The 12,903-nt window shown below is 43.9% G+C and overlaps 1 protein-coding gene across 1 annotated transcript in view; it reads right to left on the bottom strand.

The window, feature by feature from the left end:
• LOC128425990 (solute carrier organic anion transporter family member 5A1) overlaps window positions 1–12,903 on the bottom strand; it is a 34,623-nt gene that overhangs the window by 1,464 nt on the left and 20,256 nt on the right. The window contains exons 5-9 of the mRNA XM_053412840.1: window positions 8,302–8,466; window positions 4,649–4,847; window positions 1,143–1,302; window positions 427–668; window positions 247–311 (exon numbers count right to left, since the gene is read on the bottom strand). Of these exons, the coding sequence (XP_053268815.1) occupies window positions 247–311; window positions 427–668; window positions 1,143–1,302; window positions 4,649–4,847; window positions 8,302–8,466 (831 nt within the window). The remainder of the gene's footprint in view (window positions 1–246; window positions 312–426; window positions 669–1,142; window positions 1,303–4,648; window positions 4,848–8,301; window positions 8,467–12,903) is intronic.

Raw genomic sequence — 12,903 nt, forward strand, 5'->3', positions numbered from 1 at the left:
AAGAATCATGAGAAACTGCCGCTGTGGGACAAATCCTTGAGCTGCTGGAGAGGCTATTTAATATACAAATGCAGATTCATTACGTTCACTGAATTACACCCAGTGGGGTTTCTGGATAAGTACTAATCTTTAACAACTAATCTTTAGGAACAAAGCTGACTCAACTAAACAAAGGATTTCAAGGGGTTTTTGACAAGATTGCAACAAACAGTGGGTGGTTGTTAATCCGAGTGGAAAGGAACTTACCGAGAGTCCGGAGCAGGACAAACTGCATCCCGAGAGCAAAGGGCCTCTCCTGCTCGTCAACAGACCTGAGAACAGACAGAGGTGATGACACACATTTACCAAATATAAACAGGGGAGAGAAAAGACTTGTGGAGGGATAATTCAAACTTCAGCAGTCAAAGGGGTCAGGTGGTCCCTTACCTGAGTGTGACGATGATGGCGGAGGGCTGGGCACAGGCGGTGATGAGCGTGACGATGAAGAGGAAGATGAGGAAGGGGATGAGCGTGTTGCAGGTGCGGTCGCACTTCCCCGACACGGCGTAGCCATTCTCGTTCAGGTAGGTTTTGACGATGACCAGCTGCAGCTGGTTGACCTGCCCGCCGGAGGACGGCGTGATGACCTGCCGGCTCTGCACACAGCCGCAGTCCGTGTAGTTCCTGATCTGTAGTCACAAACAACACGAGTCAATCTCCACTCACACTCCCTGGAAAGACTACGATCGTGTAGTGTAACGCAAACAAACACAAAAACAGACACAGACTGGGTGGCACCGGCCCTGTGTCGCAGTCAGTGATCCGGATGAAGAATTTACTTTCCTGGTGTTGTAATAACTTCCTGTCTGACATTGTTGAGGAGTCGGACACTTCCTGTACTTTCAGAGCTTCAGGAGGAGAACGCACAACAATGGATCTTTGTGTGTCCGAAATGATTTGTGTGCAAATTCTCCCCGAAACCACTTTCACCAGTCATTTATTTTCCTATTGCATCTGATCCATGAATGGATTTGGTCCAATTATTGATTTGACAGGAAAACAAAAGGAGCGTGGGTGGAGCTAGAAGGTGAATGAGTGTTTCTGTGTGTGTGTGTGTGTGTGTGTGTGTGTGTGTGTGTGTGTGTGTGTGTGTAAGAACTCACCCCGGTGCTCTCATTGCCCACGGTGCTGCATCCAGCCAGACAGGGGTTGAAGTAGGTGATGCCGTCGGAGCCGCAGACGGGAGCGTACTCGTGGATCCTGCAGCCACAGTTCACGTTGCAGCTTCCCGTCAGGTTCCTGTGGGTCATCGTCAGGGTCGGCCTGAACAGACGGGGACAGAGTTGAGAACGAGGAGGATCAGTCGAGATTTTAAAAGAGACAATGTGCTTTATCAGCTTCTTTCCTGAGAAAATAAAGCCTCATCAATACTTCGGCTGATACTTCTGCACCATTGTGACATAACGATGCCCCACATTTGCATAACGCACTGCATCTAGTCCAACAAAGCCAGGTGAAGCGAGAGCGGAGGCCGAAGTCAGCTGACCAATCACCACAGAGTGGCTTTACTGGGAGGGGGGGCTTTAAAGAGCCAGGAGCAAAAAGCAAGTGTTTCAGACAGAGGCTGAAAAGAGGAGCAGCAGCAGCAGACAGCGAGAACAAAGTGATGCTTTCTGAACATTAGCACATTGAAACATTTTCAAGTAAAAACACCAATGAAACTGATGAACCTGAATTTGAACATCATGTCTCCTTAAAACAAGATTTGTCACATACATGAAGTGTCTTTTAATCAAAGAATCTACAGCAAAGACCATTTATCTAATTTGATGGTATTTTTTTCATAATTCAGATGAGACACTTCATGCTTTTTTATAACTAAATGTATTAGTTAACATTGAAATGAACAGACAAGGCTGTTGTTCTTTAAAATTTACACTGTGGAGAAGTATTTTCACAGAGATGCATTGTCAGCGAGGACATTTTCTGTAGGAGCACATATTAATTTTATAAACATTAATTTATACGATATACATCTTCCCAACGCTGTGGTGGCAGCAAACCATTTAGTTCCAGTAACACTGAATCCATGTCTGTGGTTTCACAGTTTACACAAAACTTCCAATAAAACCCCAAAGTACCTGCTGCAAAGATCATAACACTTCCCCACTTCACTTCGCTGCACCGCATCACTCCATCAAGTTTTGTTACAGCAGGAGAAAAAGACCAGGTTAGTCATTAAGAAATAGGAGAATTCATATAAAGTGTATATAAAGTGACACTTCACATTAATCTGCTGCACATAATCCTTTTAACTAGTTTTAATCCGGCCCCCCCACTAGTTTGTGTGATGTGTTGTGATAGAAGGATGAGGGTTTGAGGAAGTGACACCTCCAGTGGCTCGACAGCCAGTGTGGGAACAGTCGCTCTAAGCAAAACAGCCCATTAGCTTTGGTCTGAACCAGGAGCAGTGGAGCGAGTCCTGGGTTTTCTCTGGGAAGCTTCGCCCCGACAACACAACAGCCAGGGCACGCACACACACACACACACACACACACACACACACACACACACACACACACACACACACACACACACACACACACACACACACACACACACACACACACACACACACACACACACACACACACACACACACACACACACACACACACAGTGATGGGATCTTTATCTTAGAAAGCTTCTAATTTAATAATGTGTCTGAGGTGATTATTTGTGAGTAGTGACCACGGCCAAGACTGAAAAACACATCCTGCTAAAATCACTGGACCATCATTTTTCACAAGACCATAAAGTAACAGTCTGCTTTGTTTTTATATTGGTCGTCAGGGGGGAAGCACATTTGGGCTTGTCCTGACATAACAGTGTCACATGCCAGTCGCTCTTTGTGTGTGCATGTGTGTGTGTGTGTGCGTGTTTGTGCGTGAGCCTGAGTGTGTGTGTGATCATCAGCCTTGCTGGAGTTGTGGGCTCACTGCACTGATTGCACATGTCCTTTTCCAGGCTAAACCCCGGCCCTCGCTGAACCCTCCAGATGTCGTCGGAGTGCACAGGCTGCGCTGTATAAAAACCCAGAATGCGAAGCCAAGGGAGCGAGCGGCTTAATGCGGTTTAGAACTGAACACAATGGACAAGGACGGTATCAACTAAAAAGACAAATCTATGTTGAAGGTTTTTTCAAGAACAAAGATTATAGTTTGCAAACGGACCAAACAGCTACAAACTTAGTTTTAGAAGCTATTCAAGCATGTTTCATAACTCGGTATGATCATGGCACTGAAAGGGTTGAGGACGCTTTTGTCTACGGCCTGTCAGCGGGGGAGAGCCACGTCTAGACTGGACTGTGAGTCCAGATGAGTGACACAAAGGGTGGGCTTGGGCTAAACATTCCTCATGTGGGTGCTACCAGCCACTGGTGACCAGTGCGGTTGATAATGAGGAGCCCCACGGGCTCACACGGTCCCGTTGACCCCTCCGTAAACAGCGGCTCAAACAAAGAATACAGTTATCAGGGGGTCAGCTATGGGACTTAAAAGGCCACGCTGGCTATTTGGCAAATAATCGCTCTGATTAGCTCTGTTATGTGAAGAGTAAATTTCCCAGAGGTTCAGCAGTTTCACCCTCAGGTGTTTCGTCAGATTCCGAGATGATGTGGACGGTTTACTCATAAAGTAAAAAGATCCATCATCAAATATCTTTAGAACCACCAAGGAGGAGAGGTTTTCACCCGTGTCCAGTTGGTTGTTGGTTACTTTGTTAGTTTCTCAGCAGGATAATACAAAAACAATTGAAGGGATTTCTATTACATTTTGTGGAAGGATGGAACGTGGGCCAAGAACAGACCAATAACATTTCGGGGCAGATCCTGATAGAGGGGCGGATAGAGTATTTATTTAAACACATTGCAAAAAGGGTGTTTTTGGACATTTACAACGTTTCACAGTGAATTTAGGGGACTGGTATCTACCAGTGTGTGACATTTGGTAAAGCTTGACTGAATCTGTTAAAACTTTCTCTACTCTCATTCCAGTTCTAGTTATACGCCCTACTCACGACTTATCGCCGTCATTGGTGATGATGAGAGCACAGTACGATATGAGAGGATAATATTACAGTCAATGTGTTTGTTATCACATTGCAGTGTCTCATGCATCACCCGGGGTCACTCCACGCCTGCTGCATCCATGTGTCGTCTGTGGGACTGCGTGTGCCAACTGTCCGCAGCACATGTCTGTCCGCGGGGCTCACACGTCGGACGACTGATAGCTGCTGATGTGGTGTCGAGCAGCGGCTTCAGAAATAGAGGTGGCAGCGTGATTCACCGGAGCCACGGGAGCAGATGCCAGCGTTGCTAATTAATCACTCGCACTCCCGACACAACGCCACAACACATGAGGATGATAGGAGCACTGACAGTCTCCCAGACCCACACCCACCTCCTTTGTGTGTGTGTGGGGGTGTTTCAGACAAACCTTCCAATGCAGCATAAGGTCTTTTTTAATTAAAATATGACAGAGACATAGGCTTAACAGTCTCCTTTAAATCCAATCAAACTGCACCTAATATCACACAGATATCCGTTATCTCAATGTGCCCGATTTTTCCATCTATGATCACATTAGTTTATTGGCACAAGTGTCCTCACCCAGTGGTGTACGGTATGTTGATGCCTCCCAGGTTGATGCTCTCGCAGCCCACTATGAAGAGCGTGGAGAAGCAGAGCAGGGACACCCCGCTGCAGATCATGGCCAGCTTGGCCGACTCTCTGGCTCCGAGCTTCAGCTTCTTGATGATGTAGCCCCCCAGCACGATGCCCACGCCGGCACTGGGGACAATGATCACACCTGTGACAGGGACCAGAGAGAAGAGGAGGGGGTGAGATGGAGGAAACACTTCAGACAGGAATAGAACTGACTCCTGACAGAACGCTAACACTTAATTAATTTATAACTGTAAAACATGACCGAGAGCCATACGCTTGTGATCTACACTATTTAAAGTGGTGTAGTAACATGAATAATAATGAACATGTCACGCTTTTGTATAAACGCTTTGCTTGTTGTACATGGATGCATGAAAAAGACGCATCAGTCTCGATAAATAATGTAAAAAAAAAAAAAAAGGGAAAAGAGACACCAGAAAATGGCTTTGCTGCAAGAGTTAGACCAGGCTATGCTGGGGGTCCACCAGTGAGCCCACTACACACGTGCCCTAAGTCCACTCGAGCTAGTCTAATTGACAACATGAAGAAAGGCAAAGCTGGCTGCTGGCAGGCTGAGCCGCTGGGTGTCATCGGGCAGGAGTGACGGCTCAGGGAGGCCCCACGAACCCGGCTCGGGGCACTTACGGCTGGGAAACGAGCAAGATGAGGTCATGTCAAAGAGAGAGGATGAGCAGAGATGTGACCCAAGCACACAGAACTGTCATCTGGCTTCTCTGTGTGTGTGTGCGTGTCGAACATGGAGAGAGGGCAAGAGACGGAGATAGAAAAAGTGTCTCCCAGAATACACCCAGTGAGCGCATCAGGCAGCTGTAGCATCATATTATCCTGTAATGCATGTTTTCTCTTCTAAAACCTTGTGCTTTCTGAAGGATTAAACATATACACGGCAAAACCCGATATCATATCACAGTGAGATAAAACACACACACACACACACACACACACACACACACACACACACACACACACACACACACACACACACACACACACACACACACACACACACACACACACACACACACACACACACACACACACACACACACACACACACACACACACACACACACAAATGCCACATGAGTGATTTACATGTTTTATCTGGATTAGTAGCTATGCTGTCATTATGAAATGATGTATCTGCTAAGTGTGTGCATGTCAGAGATCCTCTAGGACAAACTTCAGTGTGGCACACGATTACCAACTGCAGCTTTTGGACAGAAGAGACAGAACAAAACAGAGAAATAAGAGAAAGTAATAAGAAAAGAAAGCGTCTTGTTAAAAGGGACAGAGGCTGAGATGAGGAGCAGCCACGGCGGCAGCATGTGGGGACACGGCAGCTGAGGGAGGCCTGTGGGACGATACAGTGATATTTCTCTAGCAGCATCTAATGAGCATGCAGCGGTGGCAGCTCTTTAACTGAGCATCATACACACTAAACAAGGTGGTCATTTGTGAGGTTCTTATTTATTAGGGCCTGAGAAAATACAATCACTGACAGACAGTGAGGCCCTATTGAAATTGTTAGGATTATCATTAGGATTATTATTATTATTATTCAGGCAAATGAATTGGCTTTTTGCTTATTCTTACCAAAATTAGCAGAAAATTCGAAAATCTACTTTTCATTTATTTTCTGCTATTTATTAATTTTTTATTTATAATTCTTTTTTGTTTTTAATTTAATAAAAAAAAAACAAGTATTTACCTCCTGCGCAGAAGCAAACTACTTTATTTTATAGAATAAGTAATGTATAAAAGATCTACATCTGGTTTTCTTTTTGTTACTTTTAATAAGGTTTGCAAAATATTGTACCCTTTTTCTCCAAGGAAAACGAAGATTTCATTGAAACCATAGTGAATTAGATTGGATAGAATGACATTAAATCCAAACTTTATTAAACCGCATTGACCTTATTTGAAAAAACACAATTATTTTGTAGGAGCCAAAGCACTGGTCTTATAAAAACTGTTCCCACGACCATCGGGGAAATGTCAGAGTTGTTCGTTCCATCTGGACGCTCTGTGCTCTCGTCAGCAGGAGGAACCGCTCCTCTTCCCCTCCTCTTCCCCTCCTCTTCCCCTCCTCTTCCCCTCCTCTTCCCCTCCTCTTCCTCTCCCAGCAGCTTGGCATCATTTGGGTAACCATGGCAACCACGCCACCCGTTTGCCCTTACCCTTGTATCCTGGCAACAGGCAGATGAGATGAGGCAATGGCATTGTGTTTGTGGGGGTGTGTTTACGTCCGTGTGTGTAGAAACAACCATATGTTAGACAGCACTAAGACAACACACGCACACACACACATGTATATGCTTTCAAAGCTATAATTGAGTTTTCAATCAGTCCTTTCTGTAATAATCCTGATGGCAGATTAGTTGTGTGTTAGCACCACTGGCTCAGACAAGACTCCAGGATTAAGCTGGTTTCTTTGTACACCCTACATATGTGCTGAACACATTCCAGGCTGTGCAGAAGGACGTGTGTGAGTGTGTGTGTGTTTGTGTGTGTGTGTGTGTGTGTTTGTGTGGGTGTGTATGTGTCTGGCACATGACCGTATCATGATGAATGTGTCTCCTGCAGTCAACAGAGATTTGTGTGTTACAGTCAGGGGATGTAAAGGAAGCTCATCAGTGAGTCAAAGTCTGTGAGACTCAATGACTCATAGCGATGAATCCATGTGCGCACGAGGACAGCTGATGATAAATACGATCTTAAATTGATGTGGACTAATGATGCGTACAGCTCGTGCTGATGTATCTTTAAGAACCCGGTCAAGAAGCTGGTCCCATTGAATGATCGTTAAAAAAAAGCAATACACACATTAAAATAACATTTTTCTACAACTAATACACTAATGTCAATCCTTTACATCCAGGCTTTGAATTGATTCTCACAATAATAATGATATATTCACAGTTTTTTAATAGATATAAATCTATTATTTTTCAAACGCTGTTAACCAAGGTGACACAATTTAATTTACATTTTGCTGAGAGCAGTTTTCCCTGATTGATTTGACACTTCACACATTTTCAGGAAAAATTAAATTAACCCACTGGAAGGCAACTAAAAACACCTACTTCCTCCACTCGGTTTGCTCACTTTAAATAATAATTGTTTACCCAAAGATGATGTAATTTTCTCCGTCCAAAATTAAACTGCTCTTTCACTCGTGGATTATGCAATTGTTTTTATTATTAATAAGTCAGTTCCTGCTAGTTCCTGCTTTTGAAATGGGAGTATTGGCTACTTTTACACATTTGATATCAGTACATGCAGCTACATGGTACCATTGCGCCCCTCTGCATTGTTTTCAACCAACATTTATATTTGACTTTATTGCTCATTGCACGTGTTAAAGAAACGCTCATCATCAGTTCCCACACATCCTTGGTGGCAGCCCACAGGGGACAGAGGCGCCACTGACTCACAAGACAATTAAAATATATCCGCGAAGAATTTTAATAACACACACACACACACGCGCGCAGCTGTGGAGGCGTGAAGCATTTCACGCCCGACTCTTTACAGTCACGATGAAGCGGTGACGGCAGCAGCGGGAGACTTACCGGTGTAGATGCTGGCGTTGGAGGCGGGGATGCCAAACTGAGACTCGATAAACTTTGGAATGAAGGTGATGAAGGCGGTGACGATGGCACACTCGGCCGTGTAGGACAGGCTGACGAACAGGAAGGTCATGTTGCTGAGGATCCTCAGTGCTGCCTTGGGGAGGTCTGGGGAGGGGTACAAGACAGAGCCCCTCATTACTATGCTGCTGTGATTAACACACAGTCAGTCTCTTAATTTCTCAATCACTTCCACTCAAACTGAACTCGATGGAATCATCTTGCCGGAAAATTGTAATTAACCTGTAACCCAGTAAACTTGTATAGTAATTACACAGTGAGGTAAAATATAGAGTCAAGTTAACAGCATCTTTAAATACCAGTGACGCACACACATAAATACACGCTCGCATTCAAACATGCACTCAGCCATGTCTCATTACATCTGGATAAATATCCTTGTTTCACAGATGAATGCAGACGCAAACAAGACACAAACATGCAGCTGCTCTTCTCTGCAAAACACTTTCAGGTTATTTATGAACACAATCTAAACATTAACAGCGCCTTTTTAATTACTCATCTGTGATTATTGTGGCCGGAAATCCTGTCAAGCCATTTTGCTCCATGGTTGCACGATGCAAGTTACATATGTGGATCATGAGGTTTTTGTGCTGCAGGCGCAAAACAAACCATCTCTGCAAATCCAGCCTGAATGCCATCACCCTTGGTTCATCACAACAAGGGCAAACATGCCCTTTACGTGGACTTGAGGACGGTGTCCATACGAGTCGGTCGCCATGATGCAGAATGCCCTCTGCTCCTGTCACTCAAAAGTTACGTTGTCGAACATCGAGTACATCACTGTTACTGGGCAGATTAAAACAACTTCTTCTGTGTCTTCGGCACAGGCTGGAAGAGCAATTGATCGCAGAGATACCGCTTAGAAGTCACTTCCTCTCGATCGGACGAAAAGCAGTGCAGAATTATTTTCCTTAACCGAAGCTAATTGGGATCAGTATCTCGGGGGGATGTTTGCCTTCATAGCAACATAGCTCTCATTGTCCTCCTGAATCATGACATCACCTTTAATCCATAAACTCTGTAACGTGTCGACAAAAGGAAATGGCCAATAAATAAATAAATATAATTATGCTTAAAGTGGCGCAAATTAAAAGTTTTTTATCCGAGAGCTGCGGTAGAAATTTACAGCATATGACAATGGTTTGAAAGCAGCTGCTCACGTCTCCCATTTCCCAGAGCTTCTAGCATACAGATATCTGTAACGTCATTTCAAAGATATTTCCAATTAATCTCTAATCTAAATTAATTTCAAGTTATCAATAACTGGACAATAGATATGTCAAATTAAAGGATCACAATTCCAGTTTGACATATCTATATTAATATTAAAATATCTTTCTCATTCTGATAAGTTAAAACTTAATATAAACTGAATAAAATGAAAAATTATGCTTTAAAAATAATCTAATCTAATAAAAAATGCCTTTTGCAATTTGACCTTGTGTCCATGGACGAACCCAAGGACGTGTATGCAATCAAGGTGATACGGCAAAGATGTAAAAAATGCACGTCTGCATGTTTATATCAGAATACCAAACCTCTTATCAACACCCATCCTTTCTGTAAACTACCATCTCATGGGGCTCTGAGGCTTGTGCCTTTTGAAGAATTGTTTTCTGTATATTTTGTGCCTCGCCTGAGAAAAGTTCTTCCTCTAACGTCCTTGCCAGAGGTACAAGGTTGCAGAAAACACTGTTCTCCGGTCACTGGTGCATGAAATCTCCTGCATCTCAACAAGGCTGAGGTATAGGATTTCAGGAAGAGTGTGACAGAATGGGGATCTCTACAGTCCACAGGGACCTCAGCTTCAAGCCGCTGCTTTCCATGAGGAGGAGGTGAGCTCATGTAGTTCGGCCCTGATTACTATGGGATGTCCTGAGGAAGATCCAGGACATGCTGGAAGGACGTCATCTCCAAACTAGCCCTGAGCTGGAGTCAGCTGCAGGTGTAGTAGAGGTTTGGTTTGTTCCGTTTCCCTGTTTACATCCAGGATCATAACACTGATGCCAAAAAAGGTATTGGACTGAAAAATCTAACAATTCATATAATACCAACATAAAACACGGCTTAAATGATTCATAATTTCAGAAGAAAGAACCCAGAACAAAAAAATATTATACTATAATTACTCAAAGAAGCAAGGTCACTTGTGTAGCCACGCAGCTGCTTTATTCAAATGAATCTCAAAAATGGCGTCAGAGAAACTTTTGTGTTGACTACCCTTGACCTCGACTGTCTGTGGGAGTTTTACAGACTTTCTGAGGAAAATATTAGTCAGATTTTTTATAGTTTATCTTAAAAGTCTCACTTTTTTATTCCTTATTTGCAGCCCGTTCTCTCTCGCTGTTAATCTGTGGTCTTTCATTGGCTCCACACACACAATACAACATTCGATATTTGGCCTCGACACAAAGTTGGTATCTCTCAAAAGAATTGTCCATTTGTCGCATTTGTGCGTGAGTGAGTACCAGGGCAGATATTATTACAGTCATGTGGGCATCATGGGAGCTTTGTTTGGCCACAAAGCCGAGAAAGGACAAAAGAAAAAAAAAGGAAGTGGATCACCATCGCCTTTTATTGGGGAGGTTATTATAAAGCTGGCCGGTCTAACTGACTGGCACGCTGCCTTGATTTGGGGATAGTCTTCCCAGCGCTAATTCGGCTAATCTTGTTGTAGGTGGGGAAATGTTAGCATCTGTCAGTGTTATCCCAGATCAAAAAGGTAGGGACAGAATAGCGATGCTAATTATTTCATTCTTGGGGACTTGGGCTGTAATCTTGTCGGGGGGGGGGGGGGGGACGACAGATGGCGAGGTCCTGTCGACGTCGACAGCAGCTGCTCTCTATCAGACAGACCACTGGCTCACAGTAGTTGCCACACTTGCCATTTTATTAGTGAGAATTTATTTTATGACTGAGTTGAATTGTTTCAACCATCTGCTCTCTTTTAGTGGAGACGGGTCGTAATACACTTGTTACGAGTGCTGCTTCGACCCACCATGCTGGAACAGGGTACGCTAAGAGTTTTTATGAATCTGTGATTAGAATAAATAAAAGGTAAAAAGAATCCACTTCCATCAAATTAACTGTTTCTGTACCAGCTTCTCAATAAAAGTTTTGCCTGATGATTATGTACTGTAGCTAGACTGAACTCTACTAGTGCTGATCAGTTCATTCTATGTGTGTGTCACTGCAGGGAACGAACTGGAATCACTTTGAGGGATTGTAACCTATTGAGTGTTATGATAGATGACAGATTTCTGACAGTGACTGAGATTGATCAAGAAACTGTATTAAATGGATCGGTCAGATCATGGCTGATCGTCAATCTGCCATGTTTGGTATCAGCATTGATCCTCATCTATCGCAGCAGATCAGTGCATCCCAGAGCCCATCGGCTATCGTCTGGTGATGAATGGGCCTCTGGTGTCAACAACCAATATTTGGGGATTCCCGTCTTCCAACTGTTTACAGTCAGACCAGCAACGTGAAACCGGAGAATGGACTTGGAATTGAGAGACCACATCTACTACTAACATTTCTGTGGGTGTTTTAGGTCCAGATGACATGTAGGCTCATCTCTTATTAACAGTTATCTACATATGTTACATACATAATTAAAAAAACTGATAGATGAAGCGTTTCGATCAATTTGTCCCTCCTCTTTGATCTCCACTCAGCACAGCAATCAGCTACTATAAATGAATATGATTGTGATAAACAGTAGGTGGCTGCAGGTATTAATCTATACCAACTTAAATTCAATGATATACAAAGTTCAAGAAATGCTGATCTTTGCTTTCACGCCGCAGCTGCCCAAGGTCTGGGACATTCCATAATCAGTGCATCCCTCTGATGTGTAGGCAAATCTTTTCAGTGTTTGCTTGCATTCTGAAGGTAAAAAAAAACAACATGCTTGCTGAAAACCGCCTCTTTCAGTGCAGCGTATCTTTCACAAAAAGTGCTGAACTAGTGCTGTAAACACACAAACCTCGATAGAAGGACATGCACAGCACTAACACACATTACAGATCCAAACGCTGAAGTGCCTGCGTCCGCAAAATTGGCTGTAGGTTGCACAATAGCCTAAAACATCCTGTTGGGACGAGTCGAACAGCAGGAGAGATGGCAGAGACTGAAGAGGCTTTAATGCATTCAGAGTTTATCAGTTTTCCTCTCTATGAGACTAAATCCTGTCTGCCCTGCTGTGGGATACACACACAAGCATAAATGTATGATTATGCACTCATTTACATACATGTCAGGATTCATAATAGTTATTTTTCCCTGTGATGAAGAGTGCGAGCGCAAACACGCATGCCACTGTTTTCGCTCTGCTGCTCGGTCTGTCTGCTCCGGTGCGTGGAAACGTGACTGAACTCCCCCGAGAGCTCATTTAAGAGAGCGAGAGAGATAGCTGTCTGCCGGAGAGAGAGAAAAAACGAGACGAGAGATAACTGGGGAAACACTGGAGCAGGCTCATCGGCTCATCCAGCGGAAAACTAGGGGATTCCTGGCGTA

This window comes from Pleuronectes platessa, chromosome 20 (assembly GCF_947347685.1).
Source record: "Pleuronectes platessa chromosome 20, fPlePla1.1, whole genome shotgun sequence".
Taxonomy (NCBI): Eukaryota; Metazoa; Chordata; class Actinopteri; order Pleuronectiformes; family Pleuronectidae; genus Pleuronectes; species Pleuronectes platessa.